Source organism: Globicephala melas, chromosome 19 (genome assembly GCF_963455315.2).
Source record: "Globicephala melas chromosome 19, mGloMel1.2, whole genome shotgun sequence".
Taxonomy (NCBI): Eukaryota; Metazoa; Chordata; class Mammalia; order Artiodactyla; family Delphinidae; genus Globicephala; species Globicephala melas.
In genome coordinates, this window is record NC_083332.1 from 9,332,843 (window position 1) to 9,358,070 (window position 25,228).

At 54.1% G+C, this 25,228-nt stretch overlaps 3 protein-coding genes across 8 annotated transcripts in view; all 3 read left to right on the top strand.

Annotated features, from left to right (window-relative positions):
* SYMPK (symplekin scaffold protein) overlaps positions 1-941 on the top strand; it is a 35,791-nt gene extending 34,850 nt beyond the window's left edge. For both annotated transcript variants that reach the window (XM_030873851.2, XM_060288717.2), the window contains exons 26-27: positions 209-544; positions 711-941. In XM_030873851.2, the coding sequence (XP_030729711.1) occupies positions 209-544; positions 711-848 (474 nt within the window). In that variant the 3' untranslated portion in view covers positions 849-941. The remainder of the gene's footprint in view (positions 1-208; positions 545-710) is intronic.
* A 314-nt stretch (positions 942-1,255) lies between these two features.
* RSPH6A (radial spoke head 6 homolog A) lies at positions 1,256-15,882 on the top strand. Its single transcript, XM_030873852.2, has 6 exons — positions 1,256-1,929; positions 4,365-4,599; positions 9,731-10,489; positions 11,834-11,975; positions 12,751-12,868; positions 15,660-15,882. The coding sequence occupies exons 1-6, from the start codon at positions 1,256-1,258 to the stop codon at positions 15,880-15,882; spliced, it is 2,151 nt and encodes a 716-aa protein (XP_030729712.1).
* A 2,114-nt stretch (positions 15,883-17,996) lies between these two features.
* On the top strand, positions 17,997-25,077 carry DMWD (DM1 locus, WD repeat containing). Of its 5 annotated transcripts, none has more exons than XM_030873863.2 (6): positions 17,997-18,515; positions 19,758-19,940; positions 22,021-23,289; positions 24,077-24,151; positions 24,272-24,335; positions 24,525-25,077. In XM_030873863.2, exons 1-5 carry the CDS (start codon positions 18,072-18,074, stop codon positions 24,296-24,298), a joined length of 1,998 nt encoding a protein of 665 aa, XP_030729723.1. In that variant the 5' UTR covers positions 17,997-18,071; the 3' UTR covers positions 24,299-24,335; positions 24,525-25,077. The 5 variants fall into 5 exon arrangements, with proteins under 5 accessions (XP_030729723.1, XP_060144294.1, XP_030729722.1 ...); XM_060288311.1 differs by lacking the exon at positions 24,272-24,335 and having other exon boundaries at positions 17,997-18,154; positions 18,500-18,515; XM_030873862.2 differs by lacking the exon at positions 24,272-24,335.
* Positions 25,078-25,228: the final 151 nt, after the last annotated feature.

Below are 25,228 nucleotides of genomic sequence, written 5' to 3' on the forward strand. Positions count from 1 at the left end.
CCCCTCCTACCCACTCCAGCCATATCTCTGCCGAGCTTCTACTGAAAGGAACTGGGGATGGGGAGACAGCTGCCCCTTACTCCCTATACCCAGTCTGCTGTCTGCCTTAGGACGGTTTCTGTCTTCTTTCCCACCAACCTCTTGAGAGCAGCCTAGGTCCTACGTCTCACCTGTCCCTGAGCTTTTGTGTATCCCTCCCCACCCCCAGGATGACTTAGAGCCCCTGGCCCTGGCACCGCCCCCGGCCCCCCGCCCCCCTCAAGACCTCATCGGCCTGCGGCTGGCCCAGGAGAAGGCCTTAAAGCGGCAGCTGGAGGAGGAACAGAAGCTGAAGCCTGGGGGAGTGGGAGCCCCCTCCTCGTCCTCCTCGTCGTTGTCCTCTTCCTCGGCCCGGCCAGGCCCTCCCCAGCCGGAGGAAGCCATTGATTTCCGGGAGGAGGGGCCTGAGTGTGAGACCCCGGCCATCTTCATCAGCATGGATGATGACTCGGGGCTGACTGAAGCTGCACTGCTGGACTCTAGTCTTGAGGGACCCCTACCTAAGGTAGGGATGACCACCTCAGAGCAACAGAGGACGAGAAAGATCAGGGGCCTGGGGTTAAGTGTGTGCGCCGAGTGCCCAAGGCGGGGAGGGGGCAGAAAGGGTACGGCCTGAAGAAATATTGGAGGTGGGACCACGCTTTGACCGCTCCCCATTTTCCTGTCACCAGGAAGCTGCAGCGGGCGGATTGATTTCAAAGGAAGAGCGGAGCCCCCAGACCCTCACCCTTGCCGGAGAAGACACCGTGAAGACTCCCAGCCCCACTGCTGAGGAAGCCGGGGAACCCGAGACCAAGGGGAACAGCTGACGGGGCTTGGTGGGGAAGGGGAGTGGGACTGGGAGCTCAGGGAGGCCTGGGAGGGGCTTGACCGGCGGTGCTTTGCCTTTAAAAATTAAAAAGATCGCTGGTCTGGGGCAAGGGTGCAGTCTCTTCTTTGCCTCCGTGTCAGCTGTGGAACTGCAGAAGCTAGTGGGCGTGCCCTGGAGCTCCCTGGAAAACTGGAAGCCCTTCTGGCGTGCTCTTGCGCCTGCGCGGAAACCAGCTTCTTGGCCCCAGCGTCTCCGCGCGCCCTCCCCTAGTAACGGGCCGCCCCCTCCCTCCTTAGAAACCGGCACCGCTGGCCTAGCGGCTGCCGAACACACACAAGCCGGGCGACTGGTCTGGCCTGCCTATCTGCAAGCCTTCCTCCTAGAAGTCTGCGATCCCTTTGAACTATGGGAGACCTACCACCTGACCCTGAGCCCCCTCCTCAGCCGACCTCCAGCCTTAGGAATTTCCAGGTCTCTGAGCGGCGGCGCAGTCGGGAACACTCTAGGCCCCAGCTCACAGTCCCTGAAGAGGTGCAGCAGATACCGCTTGACGCTCAGATCCTGCGCGGCAGTCAGGAGATGGTGTCGAACCAGATCAGCCGGGGCTGGTCACAAGAGGCCAGTCTGACCCCAAATGAGAACTTTATTTTTCAGGCCGAGGAAGCCCAGCGGGGGGGCATTGAATACCCTTCCCTGAATACGGGCTTTCCCTCAGAGGTACAGCCCCAAACTTACTTGAGTGAAGGCAGGCTCCAGGCCAGTCACAACGCCAGCCTAATGCTGCAGCAGCTACAGCAGGGCGAAGGCAACCTACTCCAGCAACTGGAGTCTGCCTACCAGGAGCCCCGGGCTGACCTCTTGGGCCAGTACACCAGGTACCAGAGAGAAGACCTGCAGTTCAGCCAGGACACCCAGCATGGGCCCTACCTACGGGATGACCCTGCGCTCCAGTTCTCGCCCTCTGAGCCGGGCTTCATGCCCTTCAATATGGAGGTGACTGAGCCAGAACCTCGAGAGCTGGCCGTGCAGAACGCCAAGGCCTATCTGCTGCAGACCAGCGTCAATTGCGACCTCAGCCTGTGAGAAAGGGGCCCCCCCCCGGAGTGGGTAGAGGGAGGGGCCCAGGCAGGGAGAAGCCCCAGGCAAGGCCCAGCCTCAGGCCTGGGGTCTCAGACGAGATTGCTCCTCATTGAGAACCAGCGACCACTCTGGGGGCCTCTAACTCAGCCTAGGAGTCGGGGAATAAATACTAACAATAGCTAGCATTTACTTACCAGACACTGTGCCGGTACTTCACACAGAAACATCTGGTTCTCATGGCTGAGATTAGTACATCTTCTGTTCCTATTTTACAGGAGAGGAAACAGACACAGAGGAATTAGGTCCCATATCCAAAGTAACACAGCTAAGATGTGGCAGAGCCAGGATTTCAACACAAGTGATTTGGCTCCTGAGGCCCTTTTATCCACTAAAATTACCTGCCTGAGGAAGGCACTTGCCAAGGCCACTTAGCTGCAGTCATAATACACCTCTCAGCCCCCTATCACATCCTCATGAAGCTGACACTCTAGTGGGAGAGCAGACAATAAATAAGGTATAAGGTGATGATAAGAGCTAAGGTGAGCAATAAGGCAGAGTAAGGGGGATAGGGAGGGAATATTAAATAGTGTGAGGTCCGGGAAGGCCTCTCTGAGGAAGTGACACTTGATCAGGGACCTGAAGGAGGTAAGGGAGAGCATCTTGCAGGTAATTGAAGGGAGAGTCATCCAGATACAGAACACAGTGAGCTTCAAGGCTTTGAAGCTTGCCGTGTTTGAGGAACAGCAAGGAGGCTGGTGTGACTGGAACCAAGGGAGGAAGAGAGGAAGTGAGAGAAGAGTTTGAAGTAACAGGTCTTGCTAAAGCACAAAGCTGACTCCCATTCCTCCTATGCGCCGAGCCTGCTGTGGCTCACCAGTGCCCTCAGGAGAAGGTTCAGGCTCCTCATAACAGCCTTCAAGGCCCAATATGATTCAGCCCCTTCTCCCTCCCCAAACTTCATCTTTAGTCAGCTCCTACCTCAGATCCTAGAATCTAGTCAAAATTAACCTCCAGCTCTTCCCCAATAGTACCGAGCCCTCAGGAGCTTCAAGGTCCCTTATTGTAAAGCCCTGGCCAAAGTCTCACTCCCCTTTACCCTTCCCAACTCAATGATGGCCCTCCACCACACCCAGGACTGCTGCCAAAGGGTTTGCACACTGAAGAGGGCTAGACATACATGTTTTGAAATCAGGCCAACCTGGTTTTAAATCCTGGCTGTGTTACCACTGTGTGACCTCATGACCTCAACTTTTCTAAGTCTCAGTTTCCTCATCTGGAGAGTGGAGATCGTAATTGTTCCCCAGATGTACGATTGTGGTGAGAATTCAACGTTGCTCTCAAGTGCCCAGCACAGTGCCTGACTCAGGTGATTGGAAGCCATGATGACACTGTTATCACTCCGGCCTCCTTTCCTGCCACAACCCCTCTTCCTCACTCTACTCCAGACCTCCTCAGTGTTCCTCCAACATGCCAGGCACACCCTCAGCTCAGGGCCTTTGCACTCCATTCTCAACCATATCATCTGCAAACCATGACAGTTTTGCTTCTTCCTTTCTAATTCTTTTACCTTTTTCATGTCGGATTGCATTGGCTGGGACCTGCAGTGCAGTATTATATAGACGTGGTGAAAGAAGGCATCTTCATTTCCAATCTCATAGGAGAAATATTCAGTCTTTTACCATTACGTTTGGTGTGTGCTGCAGGTTACTTGTGGCTCCCCTTTATAAGATTATAAAATATTACATTCTATTCCTAGTTTGCTAGGTTTTTAAAAATTATGAATGGCTGTTGAATGTTATCAGTTTCTCTGCATCTATTGAGGTGATCTTACATATCTCCTTTAACATGTTAATATGCTGAATTATTTTTTCCTGTTTTTCTAATATCAGTTCAGTCTTGCATCCCTGTTCTTAACCAAATTTAATCATGGTGTGTCATCCTTTTGAGAATGCTGGATGTCACTTGCTAATATTTTGCTTAGGATTTCAGCATCTATATTTCTAAATGAGAATGACATGGAATTTCCTTTCTCCTAGTTTCCTTGTGTTTTGGTATCAAGATTATGTTAGACTCATAAAATGTCTCAGGGCCTATGCACATGCTGTTCCCTCTGACTGAAATACTCTTCCTTCCAATATTCGCATGGTATGCCCCCTCCCTGGCCTCCCTATTTAAAATTGTAAACCATCTCCTATCCCTGGCATTCCCAGTCCCCATTCCCTGCTTTATTTGTCTCCGTATAAATTACCACCCCCAACACACTATATATTTTGCACATTCGGTTAATATGTCTCCATCACCAGACCATCAGCTCCACCAGGGCAGGGACCTTTTCTCTTCCCTGTGTCCCCAGAGCCAGGCACAGGGCCAGAAACACAGCAGCAAGCTCAGTAAGCTGAGTCCCCCACCTCCCATTCCCCTCTCCCGGAGGCAGGTATGAGCACCTGGTGAACCTACTGACCAAGATCCTGAACCAGCGGCCCGAGGACCCCTTGTTCCTCCTGGAGTCGCTGAACCGCACCACTCAGTGGGAGTGGTTCCACCCCAAGTTGGACACGCTTCAGGACGACCCGGAGTTGCAGACCACCTATGAGATGGCCGAGAGGCAGAAGGTGCTGTTCAGCCGGAGCGGCGGCAGCGAGGCCGAACAGGAGATGGAGGAGGAGGCAGTGAGTGAACCGGTGGGGAAGAGCGGTGGTGGCCCGGGTTTAGGCACAGCTCCTGCTAATGCCTGGAGGGGAGGGAGCGCACAGCACCACCCAGAAACACACGCGATTTCAGTCCAGAGTGTGGGTTGGGGACCAGGTCACAGAGGTCCTTGAACGCCAGGCTAAGGGGCTTGGGCTTTCTCCTGAGACCACTGGGGCGCCATGGGAGGGTTTGAAGCAGAGGAAAGGTTGGACAGCTCTGCTTTGTAGAAAGCTGACTCCAGCGCCACATGGAGGTGGAGGCTGATTTCTCCTACCATCCCTTACTCCTTTCTGCAAATAACTGCTCTGTGGATGTTTTCTGTGAAACCCACTGACTCCTGGAGTCTCTCAACACTGAATTTGCCTCCTATCCCCGGGACTCAGTTTCCTCTTTTGCAAGTTGAGACCCGCTGAGAACTCTTCCACCCATGATTGATGAACATTCTACTATCCTCAGAATATTTAATTCCACGATTCTGTTTCCAGCATTGGACGACGGCTTAAAATTTGGCTGAAATGTTCTTTCACTCGTTTAAGAAACATTTGTTGAGAACTCTGTTTATCGTAATTCTGACACCTCCTAGCCTCCCCCCCGCCAACCCCGGCTAAGAGCTTTAGGAGCATGGGCTCGTTTCCTCCCTGAAACAACCTTGTAAGGCAAGTGGAGGAAGGACTTAGAGGACTCGAAACTAGAAAAGACAGGACTAGGAAGGCAGGACTATGTCCTCCAAAGCCCGGGCTATCACCTCTGCCATCTCTGCTGATGCTGTTGGTCTGTGCTCACGTTTTATGCTTCTGAAATTCTAGGATTCTGGCGACAGTGGGGTGGGATAGTGAGAGAACTGGAAACGACAATCTGACCAAGGAATGAGCCCTTCCTTGGGTGAGCAGAGCGCAGGTCGGAATCCAAGTCTTAGACATGAGGAACAGTCTTACCTGAGAATATGGTTTTAAATTTCAGATCAGCAGTCTCTCCTTGGGAGGCCGCACCCCCTTAGAACTGCACCCTTCCTCTCCCACACCTCCAGGTCGCACCCCTATCTAACGCAAGTCCCTGTCGGCCCCGCCTCCTTAGAACGCTGTGCCTCTAGAGGCTCCACTTGCTTAGAATTCCACAGCCCGTGAGGCTCCGCCCCCTTAAAATTCAATCCTGAGAGAGGCTCCGCCCTCTTCGAACGCTTGGTCCCTAGAGGTCCCATCCCCTTAGAACTTGGAGCTGGAGGTTTTTTGGTTTGGTTTTGGTTTTGGTTTCGGGGTTTTGGGGGGTTTTTTTTTTGAGCTGGAGTTTTTAATATGAGGAGGTCTGTAGAAGGGCAAAATTGTGGGCGTTTGTGGCCTGTGCATGTTTCTAGGAAGAGACTCAAATCCATGATTCAGCATTTTGTATTTGTTTTTCTGTCTGAGGGGAGGAAGGGCTCTCATTTCTCTCATTTTCTGTTTCTTCCAAATGCAAAGAATTTCTCTTTCTTCCATGATCCCCAGCAGCATTTATGGAAAAATCCATCCTTTCTCCTGCTTTGAAAATGCCACCTCCGCCATTTATTTACACCGGCACGGACGCCAGTCTGTTTCTGGAGTCTCTATTTTGTGCCTTGCTCTGTAGATGGCTTTCTGCTCTGGGACTCTCCTGCTTGTTGTGTACAACCGCTGCATAGCAGGTTTGGCTGTTTGGTAGCATAAGACTCGCCATCACAGCACCTCTGTTTTGAAAAGTTCCTGACTATCCTCACATTTATAGTTTTGTTTTGTTTTGTTTTGTTTTGCGGTACGTGGGCCTCTCACTGTTGTGGCCTCTCCCGTTGCGGAGCACAGGCTCCAGACGCGCAGGCTCAGCGGCCATGGCTCACGGGCCCAGCCGCTCCGCGGCACGTGGGGTCCTCCCGGGCCGGGGCCTGAACCCGTGTCCCCTGCATCGGCAGGCAGACTCTCAACCACTGCGCCACCAGGGAAGCCCACATTTATAGTTTTAAACTAACTTTAGTGTTATTCTTGTACTTGTTTGGCAACACAGATCACTTTAAGACAGGAAATAGTTGTCGCAGAAATGAAGACAAGTGCCTTAGACGAGATAGTTTTTCTCACACCTAATAGGTGCAAGCCGTCTAGAGCTGGTAAGTTGGCTCCGCAGTGAAGGGGCACTGAGGGTTTTCTTCCCTCATCCCTCCCCTCCACTCCACCCAAACCAAGAAAGCCGTTTTCAGCATCATAGAAGCCTGGTTAGAAATCCTATTTCTGGGGAATTCCCTGGCAGTTCAGTGGTTAAGACTCCATTTCCACTGCAGGGGGCTCAGGTTAGATCCCTGGTCAGGGAACTAAGATCCCACATGCCGTGCGGCATGACCAAAACATAAGAAAAATAAATTTCCTCCCTTCCTTCCTTCCTTCCTTCCTTCCTTCCTTCCTTCCTTCCTTCCTTCCTTTCTTTTTTTTGGCTGAGCCATGTGGCTTGCGGGATTGTGGGATATTAGTTCCCCAATCAGGGATTGAACCCAGGCCACAGCAGTGGAAGCGCTGAGTCCTAACCACTGGACTACCAGGGAATTCCCTCCCCCTTTATTTTTTTAAACAAGGGGAGCAAGGGAATTCCCTGGCGGTCCAGTGGTCAGGACTCTGCCCTTTCACTGCTGAAGGTACAGGTTCAATCCCTGCTTGGGGAACTAAGATCCCGCAAGCCATGCAGTGTGGCCCTCCAAATAAATACATACATACATACATACATACATCAATCAGGAGAGCAAAAGTTTCCCAGGAGCACCTCAGAAAACCTCTGCTTGCATCTTATTGGCCAGATTGGGTCACATAACTATCCCTTGACTGCAAGGGGCTCTGGGAAAGTGACTGGAGAAGGCAAGCAGTGGAGAAGGGGGTTGAGGACGGTGCCGTGTGCCGTCAAACCCAAGGGCAGGAATGTAGCTGGGCCCCAGGCCAAGCTGGTATTCAGGGATCTCAGTGCCCATATCTCACCTCTGCTCCTCTCTCTCCCCTACCTCCTCACACGGCAGCATACAGCTGCCCCACAGTTCCTGAATTTTTTTTTTTTTAATTCATCTACTTGCCACTAGGAAATCTTTTCTCCCAGATCATAGATAGGATCTTCCTGGAAACTGGGAGAAAGAAAGAGGAAGGAAGATTCTGACCATAGTTAATAGAGGAATTAAGGAGTAGGGACTAAGAATATGACCTCTGGAGGCAGACCAACCCGGGTTTAAACCCAGCCATCCCAAAGAAGTAATTTCTAGGCAGGGAGACTCCAGATGTACTTTCTCTCCACCCAGTTACAAATTGCAGAGGTAGAGAAGGAGAGCCTGATCTGCCACTTTGGAGCATTAGTCCTCACTTGCTCCAATCACCAGTGGCCAGAAGGCTGGGTGATATCACTTAATCACGGTTGGTGAGGCCACTCCATTGCCAAGTGGGTGGAAGACATTACCAGAAAGAGGGTGATGGCCATTGGCTCATGGGCCAGGCACACACCCCAAAGAGAGTTTTCCATGCTCATTCCCTTATCTTCCCTGCTGGCAGCACCGTGAGTCTTGGGATTAAGTTTTGACCCTGTCCCTGAGTTGCTGGTGTCAATATCAATTAGGCAGACAAGCTTTATTTATTTATTTGGTTGCATGGGGTCTTAGTTGTGGCAGGCAGGCTTCTTAATTGCAGCTCCAGGAATCCTTAGTTGCGGCTCGCCGGGTCCTTTAATTGTGGCATGTGGGCTCCTTAGTTGTGGCATGTGAACCCTTGGTCGTGGCATGCATGTGGGATCTAGTTCCCTGACCAGGGATCAAACCCGGGCCCCCTGCATTGGGAGCACGGAGTCTTATCCACTGTGCCACCAGGAAAGACCCCTAGGCAGACAAGCTTTTGCACTGCGTTTAAGATTGAGGGCAGGGAATTCTCTGGTGGTCCAGTGGTTAGGACTTCACACTTCCACTGCACGGGGCGTGGGTTCAATCCCTGGTCGGGGACCTAAAATCCCACAAGCTGGACTGCATGACAAAAAGGAAAAAAAAAAGATTGAGGGCAACTGCCAGAATCCCTTTCAAAATAACAATTCTCCTCCTGTAGAGCATTAGTCAGGGCGTGCCGTTTCAAGCTGAGATAACAAACAGCCTGGGCTTCCCTGGTGGCGCAGTTGTTAAGAATCCGCCTGCCAATGCAGGGGACACGGGTTTGAACCCTGGTCTGGGAAGATCCCACATCCCGCAAAGCAACTAAGCCCGTGTGCCACAGCTACTGAGCCTGCGCTCTAGAGCCCGCGAGCCACAACTACTGAAGCCCATGATCTGCAACAAGAGAAGCCACTGCAATGAGAAGCCCAGGCACCACAAGGAAAAGTAGCCCCCACTCGCTGCAACCAGAGAAAAGCCCGCACGCAGCAACGAAGACCCAATGCAGCCAAAAAATAAAATAGAATAAATAAACATTAAAAAAACCCAAACAAACAGCCACACAATCTCAGTGACTTAACACCACACAGTTTATTTCTCCCTCACACTACCTGCCCATCCAGGCTTGGCAAGGGGGCTTGGCTTATCAGACCCTTGAGCTGGAGGGTGATGGAAGTGCCACTGTAACACAGGCTTCCACAGTTGCAGAGCAGGAAAAAGAAGGCAGAGCACAACCCACGTTGCTTCTTACAGCTCCTGCCTGGGTATGACCCGTGCCCCTTTCACTGCCATTTCAAGTGGTCAGAACAAGTGACATGGCCACTCCTGAATGCAGTGGGGTGGGGGTGGGAACATATAATCCTCCTGTGGACAGGAACTTCAGGCATTTGTGAACAACGAAGCAGTCTGGCAGACATAGGAAGAGGATGCAGTAATTGTTCCTTTTAATACTGTGTTGTTCACAAATGGAGCTTGTAAGAAAATGGGAATGCAGTGTATACCTTTAGGAAAAACCTCAGGATGCTTGTCCCCAAATCTTTTACATCAACTGTACAATTTAGGCATCATCGTTCCTTGGCACACTTATCCCTACATCTCAGTGGCCAGAAACGGTGGCACGAGCAACTGGGTTACAGAGTCGTTTCACTCTGTAGACTCTAGAAAAGTCAGGCTGGGGAGCAGGGCTTCAGCCTGGTTCCCTCTGCCTTCCGCCCCGCCCTCTGCAGGCTGGGACTGCCGTGCCCAACATCATGGAGAAGGCCTTCTACCTCGAACAGGCCGGCGTGGGCCTAAGCTCAGACGAGAGCTTCCGCATCTTCATGGCCCTGAAGCAGCTAGTGGGGCAGCAGCCCATCCAAACCTGCCGCTTCTGGGGCAAGATCCTGGGGCTCAGTCGCAACTACCTGGTGGCTGAGGTGGAATTCCGGGAGGGCGAGGAGGAGGTGGAGGAGACGATGGAGGGCGGCGAGGCCATGGAGGAGCACGCCGAGGAGGAGAGCGACGAGGGCGACGAGGGCGAGGAGAAGGCCGCCGACGTCATCCCCAAGCCCACGTGGAAGCCGCCGCCCGTCGTCCCCAAGGAAGAGAGCCGAAACGGCGCCAACAAGTACCTGTATTTCGTGTGCAACGAGCCGGGCCAGCTGTGGTTGAGGCTGCCCCACGTCACGCCGATCCAGATCGTGCAGGCCCGCAAGATCAAGAAGTTCTTCACTGGCTTCCTGGACGCGCCGGTCATCAGCTACCCGCCCTTCCCGGGCAACGAGGCCAACTACCTGAGGGCCCAGATCGCCCGCATCTCGGCCGCCACCCAGATCAGCCCCCTCGGCTTCTACCAGTTCAGCGAGGAGGAGGGCGACGAGGAGGAGGAGGGCGGTGCCAGGCGCGACTCTTACGAGGAGAACCCCGACTTTGAGGGCATCCCAGTCCTCGAGTTGGTGGACTCCATGGCCAACTGGGTGCATCATACGCAGCACATCCTGCCACAGGTGAGGGCCAGACTCCAGCCTCCCCGCGGGTCGTAGCACCAGGTGTGACTCCAAAATAAGACAGCAAGCACCTGCTCGGCAGCTAGGCCTCGTGCTCAGTAATATTCATTCATCCATTCCTTCGTTCATTCAACAGATACTGGTTGACAGTCCCCTGTCAGAAACCTTTGGGGCCAGATGCACCTTGGAATTCTGAATTTTTCAGATTTTAAAAAGGTGACAGGAATTCCCCCGGTGGTCCAGTGGTTAGGACTCAGTGCTTTCACTTCCGGAGGGGGGTGCCCGGGTTTGATCCCTGGTTGGGGAACTGAGATCCCACAAGACTCCTGGTGCGGCCAAAAAAATAGTACTTAGAAAAATAAAAGTACTTTAAAAAAATAAAATAAAGGTGACACACACTAAAAAAGTGACACAGTGCACATACTACGTATTACGCAACATCTCAAGCAGGGGCTGGGGCTGCAGCCCGTATTCAAAGGCATCATTATTTCTGCAGCAAAACTGAAGAGCTTCTGATCACTCAGGTCAGGGTTTCTGCCAAATGACTTATGGAAAAACTTCTGGTTTTCAAAGCTTTTCAGATTTCAGAATTGTGGTTAAGAGATGGTGGACCTGCATTTATTGAATGCCTAGTGTGTCTGAACTTTACATACATTTATTTATTCACTCAAGGCAGCACCTGCTGTGTGCTAGGAACTTTTTATTCATTCATTTATTCAATAAACATTGATTGACTCCACAATGTTTTATTGAATCCAAATAACTGCTTCTGAGATGGGTACAATGGTCATTTGCATTTCATAGTTGCTGAAACGGAAGTCTGCTACATGCTCTGCACTTAGGTTCACTCATTCATTCAACAAACATTTATTGCTCTTCAGTACCTCCTGCAACCCAGCAACAATCCAATGAGAGAGGCACCCATGACACCCCCATTTCACAGATGAGCAAACAGAAGATCATTTGGGCTGCCAAATGTCAACTCCACAAGGGCAGACATTGGGGGTGGTCTCTTTTCTCAAGGACACATATCTAGCACTGAGAGCAGTGCCTGTATATGGTAGGTGCTCCTTAAATATACAGTAAATGAATGGATGAAAGGATGCACAAATGGAGGCCACAGAACCTGAGAGAGGCAGGAGTCCCCATCTCACTGCTGCAGCTCTCAGCCCATTCTCCCCCTCACCTCCTACCTGTGCGACTAACCTTGTCCTTCTACCCACTTCTGGGTCCCTGAGAACAGGACCCATCCCCAGTATCCTTGCCTGGTCCTTCACCTCCTCCCAGAGTACAGGCTGGACTCTGTGCCCTGGGGGTAGCACCTGACCTCCTCCCCACCTCCAGGGCCGCTGCACTTGGGTGAACCCTTTGCAGAAGACGGAGGAGGAGGAGCTGGGGGAGGAGGAAGAGAAAGCAGATGAGGGGATAGACGAGGCGGGGCAGGAGGTCGGGCCCCCGCTGCTGACGCCACTCTCAGAAGATGCAGGTAACAGCCCCCACTTCACACACAGCTCTGGTGGAGACTGGGAGAAAGGGAGGGGCAGCGAGACTGGTGGCGGGGGGCACCTCTGTGAGCTTTGGTTGTGTTCTCATCTATAAAATGGGCATCCCATGGGGTTATAGGAATGTGTCCATCATGTGAACCTTGTCTGGCACGTGGCAATGGTCCAGATGGTGACGTATGGTCTTTCGAGTCCCATATGGGTTTGGGGAGGGGGAGAGATAGCTAGGGAGGCCTCCCCAGAGGAGGCAGGACTTGAGCTGGATTTTGGAAGACTGGACAAGAATTTCCTGAGGTGGGGATCTCAGGCATCTGAAGGAAGAAAGGAGAGGCTGAGAGTGGGCGAGTGAACAGAGTCTGGGTGTGGACCCCGATTTCCATGAGCCTGGAGCCTGTGCCCTGTCCTCTGATCCCTGGTCCAAACTGATGGCCAACCTTGAAGGAGAATCACAGTAGCTCCCCTGTCGGGGCCTCAGGGCTCACTGCCACCCTACAAAGGAGGTGAGGTAAGTGCCTCCTTTCCCGGGTGCGGTCACTGAGGCTCAGACAGGAGTAGTGGCTTCCTAGGGCCACACGGTGAGAGAGTGGTCAGAGCCCGGGTTACATTGAAACCAACGCTGTTGGCCCCACAGGCCCTTCCTTGTCCTCCCTCTTTGCTCCCTCTCTTCCTCCTCTCTACCTTCCCTCCAGGGGGCTGTGCAGGGCAGGGGGAGCTGCAGCCTAGCCTCTGACCTACCTGGTGCTCTCTGCTCCCCCACAGAAATCATGCACATGTCACCCTGGACCGCCCGCCTGTCCTGCAGCCTCAGTCCACAGTACTCCGTGGCTGTCGTGCGCTCCAATCTCTGGCCAGGGGCCTATGCTTACGCCAGTGGCAAGTAGGTCTTCTCCTAGTGCCTCCCAGCAGAGGGCGCCGCTACAACGTCATCAGAGCCAGGCCGGGTGGGGCAACTCACCAGGGTGGGCAGAGATTGGGACAGCTCCCTTCAGGAAGCCCCCAGGGGCTAACCTCCTCACTCAGCTCCCAGGGGTCCCACTAGGGCTAAAATGAGAAATCCCATACCAAGTGTGTGAGCCCCTGGGATGAAACAATGGAAGGTCAGGAAGGGGAAGGGACTAACTCAGGGATCACACTGCCTGTGCAGTATTCAAACGTGGATACCTTGGCCCCTTGGCCCAGGCTTTCCTGCTGTTTGAGGCATGGAGCCAGACAGGACTCAGATGTCCCCTTTGGGGTGGCCTTGATGGGCAGAGTCTCATCTCTGGGGAAGCTAACTCCTTCCCTGGGCCTCCTCCACAGTTCTTCCAATCTGAAGGATCTTTTCTCTAAGGGCACAGATCTTCCCCACCAGGATCCCCCACCAGCTGTTCCCAAAAGATTGGCAGGTGGAAGTCACTCCCACATCCTCCCACCTCGGCTACACACTCGAGACAAGTCCCTCAGCCTCTCACCAGGCACCATCCCAGCTTTTCTGCTCAGCCACTAGAGAGCGTAGCCTGCAGCCACAGGGCATGCACTTACCGGCTCTGTCCAGCAGATGGCATGACGGTTTTTCATAGCTTTTCCTTCTCCATATCAGTGAACAGCCTGCACTGTATTCGATACTATGCTTCACAGTCAAGGTGGGAGTTTACATCATCTTGATAATTTAACCACATTCTTGACAATGTCTTTTTCGCCTCCAGAAGCATGGAAGAGGTATGCTTGCTTTTGCCAGAGCCCTTCTTCTGGCCACACCCTAACTTGCCAGCATCCCTCTGAAAGCAAAGGATCCAAACTTGGAGCTCCACTCACCCACCCATCCTCCAACCCCCACTTACCCAACCACCCATCCACCCTCCCATCCACCACGCAACCATGCATCCATCTCGCCACTTTTCTTCCTTATAAAAGACTCTTGAATGTCACCGTTTACCAGCTGTACGCTGGGCCCCAAGTACTTTGTTGAAAAAGCAGATACGGATCCTACTCTGGGAGCAGGCAGAGGAAGCATAGGTGTTAGATGTGCATCGAGCCTCACCCTCCCTCACCCCCTTACCCCCCTGAAATATCCTGTTACATACTAAGAGAAGTACCACTAGGGAGAGTGGAGGGACCAATGACAGCTCATACCTGACATGTCTTGAGGGGATCAAGGAAGGATTCAAGGCTGAGAAAAGCAGCCTTGATCGGAAATCTTTGGGGGAAAAAAAGAAGTAACTAGGGGAAAAGCAGGCAGAAGGACATTCTAGACCAGAGCTTCCCAAACTGTGAATGGGTAGGACTCACCAGGGGCTCTGGTTAAAGCTCAGGTTCTGATCGCCTGGGTCTGGGTTGGAGCACAAGACTCTGCCTTCCTAGCAAGCACAACCTCCTGGGTGAGGCTGCTGGTTCCTGGACCCAGGAACCGGGGCTGGCAGAGGTCAGGGGCTTCCAAGGAAGCAGTGTATTTGAAGGCTCCGAGGAAGACCCGGAGGAAAATGATTCTCGAGGGAAGAGCAAGGCTATGAAAATAAGGTCAAATCCAAAGTGCTCCCCGTGGCAAACTCTCTGCTTCTCTCCCTGTCTCTTAGTCCGCTCCCTTTCCCCCCATCTACTCCTCTTTCCTTCTCCCATTAAAATTCTGGGGAGAGGTGAATTGGTGGGCCTGGGATGCAACCAATTATGCTCTTGTTTACTGTCAGTCTCCTCCCTCTAGAATGTAGGCCCCACAGCAGGGATTCTTGTCTAATTTGTTCACTGCTAGGTTCCCATATCTAGACCAGTGCTGGTCAATATAAACAAAAATGTAATAATGTATTTAACCCCAAATATCCTAAACATTCTCATTACAACATGAAATCAATAATGTAAAAATTATTAACGAGCTAGTTTACACTCTTTTTTTCATACGAAATCTTCAGAATCTGGGGTGAAGTTTACACTCACAGTACATCTCAATTCGGGTACTAAATTTTCATCAGAAATACTTGACCTGAAAAAAAAAAAAAAGAAATACTTGACCTGTATTCAGATTTCACAACACTTACAGTTGAAAAAGTAGATTCGTGTACCCAGGTTGTCCCAGACATACTTAGATGTCTTCCAATAAATGAAGTATCAGTTTTATTGTTTAAATTTAAGTGAATTAAAATTAAATAAAATCCTCTCCAACAACAGTAGAACACACATTCTTTTCAAGTGTGTATAGAACATTCTCCAGGATAGACCAAATGCTAAGGCATAAAACAAGTCTTAATAAATTTAAAAGGATTGATCATATAAAATTTCTTCTCTTACCACACTGGAATGAAATTAGAAATCAGTAAAAGAAGGAAATGTGGGCAATTCACAGGTATGTAGAAATTAAACCACAGAGTCCTAAATAATCAATGGGTCAAAGAAGAATCCACAAGTGAAATTTGAAAATTAAATAAAATTAGAAATTCAGTTCTTCAGTCTCACCACATTTCAGGTGCCCAACAGCTACATGTGCTGTTAGACAGTGCGACTCTAGACAAGACCTGGCACTTAGTAAGTGCTAAGTGAATCCTGAAAGAACCAATGAACGGAGAAACCTGGTGGGCACATTCCACTCTACCACACATAACTTTGCAGGCATGCCATGCCTAGGCTGGGTCCCACTTTTAACAAAAGTCCAGGCTGGGGTCTTTGAGGGAGGATTTCCCAGCATCTCTCTGCCCCTCCAGGAAGTTTGAGAACATCTACATCGGCTGGGGCCACAAGTACAGTCCTGAGAATTTCAACCCGTCCCTGCCAGCCCCTGTTCAGCAAGAGTACCCCAGCGGCCCGGAGATCGTGGAGATGAGCGACCCCACGGTGGAGGAGGAGCAGGCCCTGGCGGCCGCGGAGGAAGAGGAAGAGGAAGAGGAGGAAGAGGAGGAAGAGGAGGATGAGGGCCAGGATGACTGAGGCCCCATAGCCCCCTTCCTCAAGCAGGTAGATAGCAGGTTTTCCCTTATACACAGTTTTAGCTTGGTTTTTTTTCATTGTTGGTTTGCTTCCTGCCCCTAGAGGGCAGGGGTAGAAGAGGAAGGCAGCTGCTCTAAATAAAATTTCCTCAGGGCATTCCAGCCGAGTCACTCATTCATTTGTTCACCACGTTTGTTGACATGGCCTCCAAGTCAGGACAGTGGCACTTTGCTAGGAACACAGACATTGCCCGGCATAGTCTCTCCCATCTGTTCATTTATTCATTCATCGGGCCATCAAACAACGCTTGAAGTGCCCCGGGTCAACCCAGCCCTGTGCTGGGAACACAGCGTTGACCCAGTGGCCCCAGATCTGCTTTCCAGGGGCTCACACTCTACAGGAGAGACAGACACATTCCCTAGACAATGACAACCCAGATAGGGGAGCCCAGAGGACTGACAGAGCTCCTGAGGTGGCTCATAAATGGTCAAAAACAGAGTGGTAGGCCATACCAAGCAGAGGGAACAGGGCATTCAAAGACCCAAGGGCAAGAGAGAGTGTGTTGTGTTGGGGTAGATTCTCAAACCTCATTTTTGGGACATGGTGTGAGGAGTCAGTGGTGAGAAATGAGGCTGGAAAGAGAGGTTGGCAGGAACAGATTACCCAGGGCTGAACTTTGTCCTGAGAACCCTAGGGAGGCCACAGATGGGCTTTGAACAGGGCAGGGTCCTGATCATTATCATGCTTTAGAAAGACCTCTCTAGATGCCAAGTGGAGGGCAGATAGAGGGGTGAGACAGGAGTCTGGGAGAGCAGAGACAAGGCTCATACAGGGAGGGCCCAAGCAGGAGAGGAGGAGTTTAGACCAGGGCTGCACAGAGGAATGGACTGGAACAGAGGAATTCAGGTGACAGAATGCAAAAGACTTGGGGACTGGAATCAGGGAGTGAAGGGAAATAGCAGTAGTCTAGGGAGACACTGAGTTCTGCAGCCTGGTGACTGGAGGGGATGTCAGTGCCAGCCCTAAAATGAGGACACAGGAGAGGAGCAGGATTTGGAGTAAGATGTCAATTTTTTTTTTTTTTTTGCGTTACGCGGGCCTCTCACTGTTGTGGCCTCTCCCGCTGCGGAGCACAGGCTCTGGACGCGCAGGCTCAGCGGCCATGGCTCACGGGCCCAGCTGCTCCCGGACCGGGGCACGAACCCGTGTCCCCTGCATTGGCAGATGGACTCTCAACCACTGCGCCACCAGGGAAGCCCAAGATGTTAATTTCATTGCAGGACTTGTTGAGTGTGAGATGCTTCTGGGACATTCCAGTGAGAAATCTGGGAGGCAATTGAATAAGTGGGTCTAGGAAGATCTGTGATGGGGGCAGGGTGGTGTCAGAAGAAGTGAGGGGCACTGGCTATCAGGGGGCTGATGGGATCAGGAAGAGATTTCAGGTTACTAGTGGATTATTGGGACACTGGGGACATTGCAGTGATCAATAAAATTTTGGTGGGTGTCGAAGGACCGAGTGAGATTGTTGAAGATTGTGGAGTTATGGAGATACATAGGAGGTTGGTGGGAAATGTGGAGATGTTTGGTGTTAGTATTAATCAGTAGTGGGTTAGATGAAGTCCTTGGAGTTTTATGGAGGCAATGGAGATCAGTGGGATTTGCGGGATCATCTAGGGTGGGGAGGAATGGTTGGAGATGCTGTGGCCAGTCTGGGACTTTAAGATGTAAGTGGGAAACACCGGAGGGTGTATGTTGGGAGTCTTCGGGAGACTCCAGGGTCACCTGGAGTCATTTGTGACGTCATGGGAAGGACAAGGTTTGGATGAGGCCTTCTCTTGAGGGTACTGCCGTTGCTAGGCAAACGGTTCCCAGAGCGCCGTTGCTAGGGACCTGTGCTCTTTTGATGGCCACGCCCCTTTCCCTACGGGGCCCGCCCCCACAGCCAACCACGTCGGCCGCAGGCACGAAGGCCGCGCCCACCTTGTAGCCCCGCCTTCAGTCCAGAACCGTTACCGGAGCGACGGCTGGAGCTCGTCCCGCCTCCCTACCCTGTTGCCAATCGAAGAGGCGTTGCCCGGGCGACGACACCACCTCTTCCGGTGCGGATCCACGGCTTCCGGCAGGGGGCCCGGCGGCAGGCGGCTGTCCGGCACTAGCGGGGCCCTGGGCTGGGGTGGGGGTCGCCCAAGATGGCGGCGGGCGGCGCGGAGGGCGGCTCGGGCCCCGGCGCTGCAATGGGGGATTGTGCGGAGATCAAGTCGCAGTTCCGCACCCGCGAGGGCTTCTACAAGCTGCTCCCCGGCGACGGCGCCGCTCGCAGGTCGGGTCCGGCTTCCTCCCAGACCCCGGCGCCGCCCCAGCCGCCGCAGCAGCCCCTGCCCGGCCCTGCCTCCACCTCCGGCCCCGGTGCTGCGGGCGCCGCGCCGTCCCCTCCGCCCGCAGGCCCAGGGCCCGGGCCCGCGCTGCCTGCGGTGCGCCTCAGCCTCGTGCGCCTCGGGGAGCCCGACGGCGCCGGGGCCGGGGAGCCTCCCGCCACGCCCGCAGGGCTGGGCGCTGGGGGAGACCGCGTCTGCTTCAACTTGGGCCGCGAGCTCTATTTCTACCCGGGCTGCTGTCGCCGCGGGAGCCAACGGGTGAGCGGCCCGCATCGTGGGGCCCTGGGTGCTGGCTGAGAGGATGGGGATCCCTGAGGTGATTCACAAGTGACAGGAGAGTCCCTGAATGATAGGGGGCCCTGAGATAGGCATCCTACATGTGACGGACATCTTAAGGGGAAAGGATTGTTGGAGGTAATACAGGATTCTGAAAGGTGATGGGAGGCTCCCTGGGTGCTGGGAGGTGCTGGGAAACCTCGAGATCATGTGAGATCCCGAGGTTATGCGTGAGGGTCCTGGGATGGTGACTGTTCTGGAGGTGATGGGGAATCCGAGATGGTATGGGGAGCTCCCAGGTGCTGGCTGGCAGGCATTTTGCAGGTGATGGGAAATGCAGGCTCAGAAGTGATGGAGAGCCCAGGGGTATTGCTGTCTGGGGGTGTTGGGGGGACTTGGGGAGCCCAGAGGTGAGGAGGATTCTGGAAGTAATGGGGGCTTAGAGGTAATAGGGATCCTGAAGGTGAATGGGATCCTAGAGAAACTTGGGGTTCTGGAGGTAATGAGGGTGCCGGAGGAAATGAGAATCTCGGAACTGATGGGAGATCTGGAGATAATGAGATCCCAGAGGGAACATCCTCAGGTGTGATGGGTGTCTCTAAAGTGATGTCAGTCCCAGAGGACACGAGACCCTTGGAGTTTATGGTGGTCCCCAGAAGTGATGGGGATCCTGAGAGCCCAGAGGTGATGAAGGCACCTAAAATTTGGGGGACCATGAGGTTTAATGGGTCCCTGAACTGTGATGGGGATGCTGAGATTTAAGGACTCCAAAGTGGGGAGAATCCTGGGACATTGGACTTTAGAATTCTGGGGATTGGATGATCCTGAGTTTTGAGGGTCTTGGAATATAGTGGTGCTAAGACCCAGGGGAGTTGCTGAAATTACAGAAAGGAATTGGAGCTCAGGGACTACAGGGGCCCTGAAACTGACACTGTGGCCAAGGGTGTACCAGAAGTTGGGGGTGTCCAACTTTGGGGAGGACGCACTGTGGTCTCATGTGGTGGCAGGGGGCAAAGCTTCCTGCCTGGTTTTTTCCTCTGTTTGTGATTTGGGTGCTCCTTCCTGTCTGTGGTTGCCCCTTCCCTCCCCGCTCACCCATCCACCTACCCACTCCCCTCAGGGATTTAACCCTGCTTCCTCTTTGTGGTTTTCCCCCAACCTCAACACCCTCTTCCTTCCTCTCAGTGGTAGAAGCCATTAACTCGTTTTCTCCCACCACCCAAGTCCATTGACCTCAACAAGCCAATTGACAAGCGGATCTATAAGGGCACCCAGCCCACTTGCCACGACTTCAACCAGTTCACTGCTGCCACAGAGACCATCTCCCTGCTGGTGGGATTCTCAGCCGGTCAAGTGCAGTACCTGGATCTCATCAAGAAGGACACCAGCAAGCTATTCAATGAGGAGGTGATTGTGGGCCCCCAGGGCCCAGAACTGCTCCTGTTCCCACCCACCCATACACTGTTTGCCATGAGACTGCAGCTGCCTGGGAAGCAGTGTAGGCCTGAGGGTGCAGGATGAGGGAGAGATGGGGGATGGACTGATAGACATGGAGGTTGGGGTGACAGCAGCTGCTGTGATGATAGCTAATAATGACGGTTGCATCTCTTGTGCCCAGGCCCTATGCTGTGTTAGCCCTATGCTGAACACATTACTCCTGGAGTTTTCATCAACCAATGGGTTAGGATTGTGATACCCATTTTGCAGATTAGAGAACTGAAGCTACTCACTGGTTGGGATTTGTTTGAAGCCACAGCCCTTGCTTTTCAAATTCTGGGCCCTGTGGGCTTTGGATTCAAATCTTTGCTGCACCATCTACTCACTGTGTGGCTTTGGGAAGTGACTGTTCCTCCCTTAGCCTCAGTTTTTCTCCTCTGCAAAATGGGATTCCCATCCCTACCTCACGGGACTGTTGTAAAATCATACATGGAGGTTGCTCAGTCCTGGGTGGACCTGGCAGAAGGGGAAATGCCAGTGAAAGGCCTTATCTGTGTCCAGAACTACTCTTGTCCTCTATCTCTTTCTCTCTGTTCTGAGAAGGTGTTTCAAATGTACAGAGTGCATGAATGGCGGAGGGGAGTGAGTGGAACACGGAATGGACTAAAGTGGACTAGGTCATCCATTCACAAAATACTCATTGAGCATTCGTTCTTTGCCAGGCATCGTTCTAAGCACTGGGAATACTACATCTCGGTGAACAAAACAGAGGGCCCTGCCTTTGTGGAGCTTTTATCTAGCTGGAGGAGACAGTTAGTTATCAAATAACTAAGTAGGCTGTGTGTCAGTGTCGTGGAGAAAAATCCAGCAGGGAAGGCGAATGGGGAGTGCTCGGTGAGGTTAGGAAAGGTCTCATGGAAGGTGACATGGAAATAAATTCCTAAAGGAGGCAAGACAAATTATTGGAGAAAAGGACATTCTGAGTAGAGGGAACAGAACAGCTAGGACAAATGCCGGAAGCAGGACAGCAAAAAGGCTGTGTGGCCAGAGCAGTGTTGAGGGGGAGGGTAGTAGATGAGCTCCGAGAAACAACTCGGAGGGGCCAGGAGAGGTAGGGTGTGGCAGGTCATGGAAAAGACCTTGGCCTTTAGAGCCTCTCGCCACTGGGGTTCATCTGAGCCAAGAACACAGAAACAATTTGATTTAATTTCTAAATTCTCCAGAGAATGGAGAATGGGAAGCAACTTGGGTATCTGGGAAAGAAGTTACTTTGTTACAGACGGTGGATGCCAAAGGGCTTTAGAGCTTGGTTCTCCCCGGAGTCCTGCTTGAGAAAGGCTGCCATGGTGTTCAGAATGGGAGAGACAGTGCCGGGTGCTGACTTAGGTTTTAATAGCATCTCTTTGGCAACTGTGCAGAGAAGAGACCCAGGTGGTGGAGACCGGTCAGTTAGGCCGTTGCAGGCCTGACGGCAGCTGAGACCAGGGTGGTTGGAGTTGGGGGTGGTGAGAAGATATCGGGTTCTGGGCACATTTTGCAGATCAAGCCCACAGGATTTCTTGCAGGTTTGGAGGTGAGTTGTGAGGACAAAAAGGAGCAAAGATGCGTGGCTGCCAGGATGGGGTTGTCACTCAGGTGTCCTGGAACTACTTTCCAGGCACCTCCTGCGGGTACAGCTCCGTGCTCTGGGGCTAGAACAATGAACCAAATAAACAAAGATACCTTCCTTGGGGGAGCTGATACTCCGTGACTCAATATCTTGCCTTAAGCATGACATGGTAAGGATGGCGGAGGGGGTTAGAGGAGACTTCTCTGGAAGGCAGCACTGCCCTTCTGCCGAAGAAGGGACATCGAGGCTCCACGGCGCTCCCCTCACACAGCCCTTCTCCCCCTGCTTTCCCCTAACCTGGTGTCTGTCCGTTTCCCTCAGTCCCTCCTCTCCGAGGAGGCCCGGGCCACTTACGATGACCTTCTCCGGGGAAGCAGGCTGGGGAGGAGGTGGGCCACGGGAGGATGGCCCTCTCCCAACCCCCGCTCTCTCCCCTGGCAGCGGCTTATCGACAAGACCAAGGTGACATATCTGAAGTGGCTGCCTGAGTCAGAGAGCCTGTTCCTGGCATCCCACGCCAGCGGCCACCTGTACCTGTACAACGTCAGCCACCCATGCGCCTCGGCCCCACCGCAGTACAGCCTGCTGAAGCAGGGCGAGGGCTTCGCCGTCTACGCCGCCAAGAGCAAGGCGCCCCGCAACCCGCTGGCCAAGTGGGCGGTGGGCGAGGGGCCCCTCAACGAGTTCGCCTTCTCGCCCGACGGCCGGCACCTGGCCTGCGTCAGCCAGGACGGCTGCCTGCGCGTCTTCCACTTCGACTCCATGCTGCTGCGCGGGCTCATGAAGAGCTACTTCGGGGGCCTGCTCTGTGTGTGCTGGAGCCCCGACGGGCGCTACGTCGTGACGGGTGGTGAAGATGACCTGGTCACCGTGTGGTCCTTCACCGAGGGCCGCGTGGTGGCCCGAGGCCACGGCCACAAGTCCTGGGTCAACGCCGTGGCCTTCGACCCCTACACCACGAGGGCCGAGGAGGCGGCTGCTGCCGGTGGCGACGGGGAGCGGAGTGGCGGGGAGGAGGAGGAGCCGGAGGCAGCGGGCACGGGCTCGGGCGGGGGCGCCCCCCTCTCCCCGCTGCCCAAGGCCGGCTCCATCACCTACCGCTTCGGCTCGGCCGGCCAGGACACGCAGTTCTGCCTGTGGGACCTCACCGAAGACGTGCTCTACCCTCACCCTCCCCTGGCCCGCACCCGCACCCTCCCCGGCACGCCGGGCACCACGCCGCCTGCCACCGGCAGCTCGCGAGGTGGTGAGCCAGGCCCCGGGCCCCTGCCCCGCTCACTGTCCCGGTCCAATAGCCTCCCACACCCAGCGGGCAGCGGCAAGGCGGGCGGCCCGGGTGCGGCGGCGGAGCCGGGGACGCCCTTCAGCATCGGCCGCTTTGCCACGCTCACGCTGCAGGAGCGGCGGGACCGGGGGGCCGAGAAAGAGCACAAGCGCTACCACAGCCTGGGCAACATCAGCCGGGGCGGCAGTGGGGGCGGGGGCGGCGGGGACAAGCCCAGCGGCCCCGCCCCCCGAAGCCGGCTGGACCCCGCCAAGGTGCTGGGCACCGCGCTGTGCCCGCGCATCCACGAGGTGCCGCTGCTCGAGCCGCTCGTGTGCAAGAAGATCGCCCAGGAGCGGCTCACGGTCCTCCTCTTCCTGGAGGACTGCATCATCACCGCCTGCCAGGAGGGCCTCATCTGCACCTGGGCCCGGCCGGGCAAGGTGGTGAGTCACCCCACACCAGCCCACCTGGGACCCAGGCAGAGGCGGGCATTGGCAGACAGGTTTGGTAGCATCACAGCCTCTAGCCGTGTGGGATGAGGGGAAGCCATGGAAATCTGTGTCCCGGAACAAGCCTTCTCAGATCTTAGAGTGACTTCTAGAACGCTTGGCAAGCAACGGTAAGCAGAGAGAGGGTCAGGCATAAGAGACATCTGGGAGTGGTGGAGAACATGGCCAGTTATCAGAAGGGCAGCCGGTGGGCCCAGCATGGCTAGGTCTTACGGAATGGTGAAATTTTATTAATACTGCAGTTTGAGCTCTATGGGCAAGGTTGAGCCTGTGCACCCAGCTTCCAGCCTGAGTGTCAGACTCTTGGGATCCGAGCCCACTGCTGGAGGCGTGGGCTGTGGGATCCCAGGCTCAGGGTCCAGTCCAGCACTTCTGCTCCGTGTGACCTCGAGCAAGTCACTGCCTCTTTATGACCTTTCTCACCTCTTAGGGCAGGGAAGCTTGAAGATGGGTAGGCCATGGGGTTCAGAAAGGTGCTAGTAAGGTGAAGTGTGGGCCTGGTGCCTTATAACTTGGGACCTGTGTTCTCAGATGTCTCCTAAGGGTTTGGGCTCTGGGGCCCAGGATGCCAGATCTGAGGGCTGTGCCTGGCTCCCTGGAAGAGCAGTTTTGGAATTGTAGGGTCCTGAATCCCTAGAACTTAAAGTACAGTCTCAGAGGCAGGGGCATTGGGATTTGGGGAATCTGGTAAGTCCTGAAAGAGATCCCTCTATCTCCCTAGTTCACAGACGAGGAGACCGAGACCCAGACAGGGGAAGGAAGTTGGCCCAGGTCACCCAGCAAGTCAGTGGTAGAGGTAGGACTGTCCCTAAGTTCTTCCCTCCCAGAATCTTAGGACCCCCTCCGCAGTCAGAAGGGGACCCCAGTTTCCCCCTCTCCTCCCTACCTCCACCCCTACCCCATCCTCTTTGCTCAGGATCACCTGAGGACTTTAATTGTATAAGAGTGCCACCTGCTGGGACAGGGAAGCTAGCTGAGATGTAAGTTCCTGAGCCTAGAGCAGCGGCCTGTCTGGGTGGTCTGGGGTGGATTGAAGGGCAAGGCCAGGGTGGCAGCAGCCTGGGGGACTCCAGGCTGGCTTCCCCCCTCCCCAACCCCCGCCCCGTGGGACTGGTGAGAGCCCCAGGCTGTCTCTAACCCCCTCCTGTCTCCGCTCTCATCTTCCCCAGGGCATCTCCTCCCAACCAGGCAACTCCCCGAGCGGCACAGTAGTGTGAAGCCATGGATGTCGGGGTCCCCCACCCCATGCCCCCAGCTCCTAGCATAACCGTCCCCGCTGACCTCATGGATCAACGTATTAACAAGACTAACTGTGACGGATGGACTGCTCCGGTCCCTCTCCCTGCTCAAATTTGGGGCAGAGGGTCCCTCAGACTGACCCAGACACTGGGGGGATGTAGTGGCCCGTGTGGCCTCAGCCTTGTCCCCACCCACTGCCAAGTACAATGACCCCTTCCTCTGAAACATCAGTGTTAGCCTCATCCCTGTCCCCAGCATGTGACTGGTCACTCCTGGGGGAGAAACTCCCCACCCACAAGAGCCCCAGCTCTGCAGTGCACCTCTCGGTCCTGTGTGCAGGGCAGGGGGTGGCCCACCCCTCCCCTGGTCCCCGCCCTGCCCTTGCTGTTACTTGTGCTTTTGAAGAATGTTAAATTATGGAAGCCCCTGGGGTCCTCGCTGTCCCCCAGGACCTCTTATTTATACTAAAGTTCCCTGTTTTCACAGCGTCTCTGTTCCCTTCCGCGGAGGTATGGAGGAAGTGTGTGGGTGCTTTCGATGCAGCCCTAGAATCAGTCCACTTTATCCAGAGGAAGCGCTAGGCCCTGCCTCGCCCCCAGACCCCCTTTTGAGGGCAGGAAGAACTGAGAACCAG

Bases quoted from the DNA above. Each gene is read 5' to 3' on its own strand.
- RSPH6A (XM_030873852.2), top strand. From the start codon at position 1,256: ATGGGAGACCTACCACCTGACCCTGAGCCCCCTCCTCAGCCGACCTCC. The intron at 10,490-11,833 runs GTGAGGGCCAGA...CCCCACCTCCAG, and splicing joins CGCAGCACATCCTGCCACAG to GGCCGCTGCACTTGGGTGAA. The intron at 11,976-12,750 runs GTAACAGCCCCC...GCTCCCCCACAG, and splicing joins GCCACTCTCAGAAGATGCAG to AAATCATGCACATGTCACCC.
- DMWD (XM_030873862.2), top strand. From the start codon at position 18,072: ATGGCGGCGGGCGGCGCGGAGGGCGGCTCGGGCCCCGGCGCTGCAATG. The intron at 18,516-19,757 runs GTGAGCGGCCCG...CCACCACCCAAG, and splicing joins GTCGCCGCGGGAGCCAACGG to TCCATTGACCTCAACAAGCC. The intron at 19,941-22,020 runs GTGATTGTGGGC...CTCCCCTGGCAG, and splicing joins GCAAGCTATTCAATGAGGAG to CGGCTTATCGACAAGACCAA.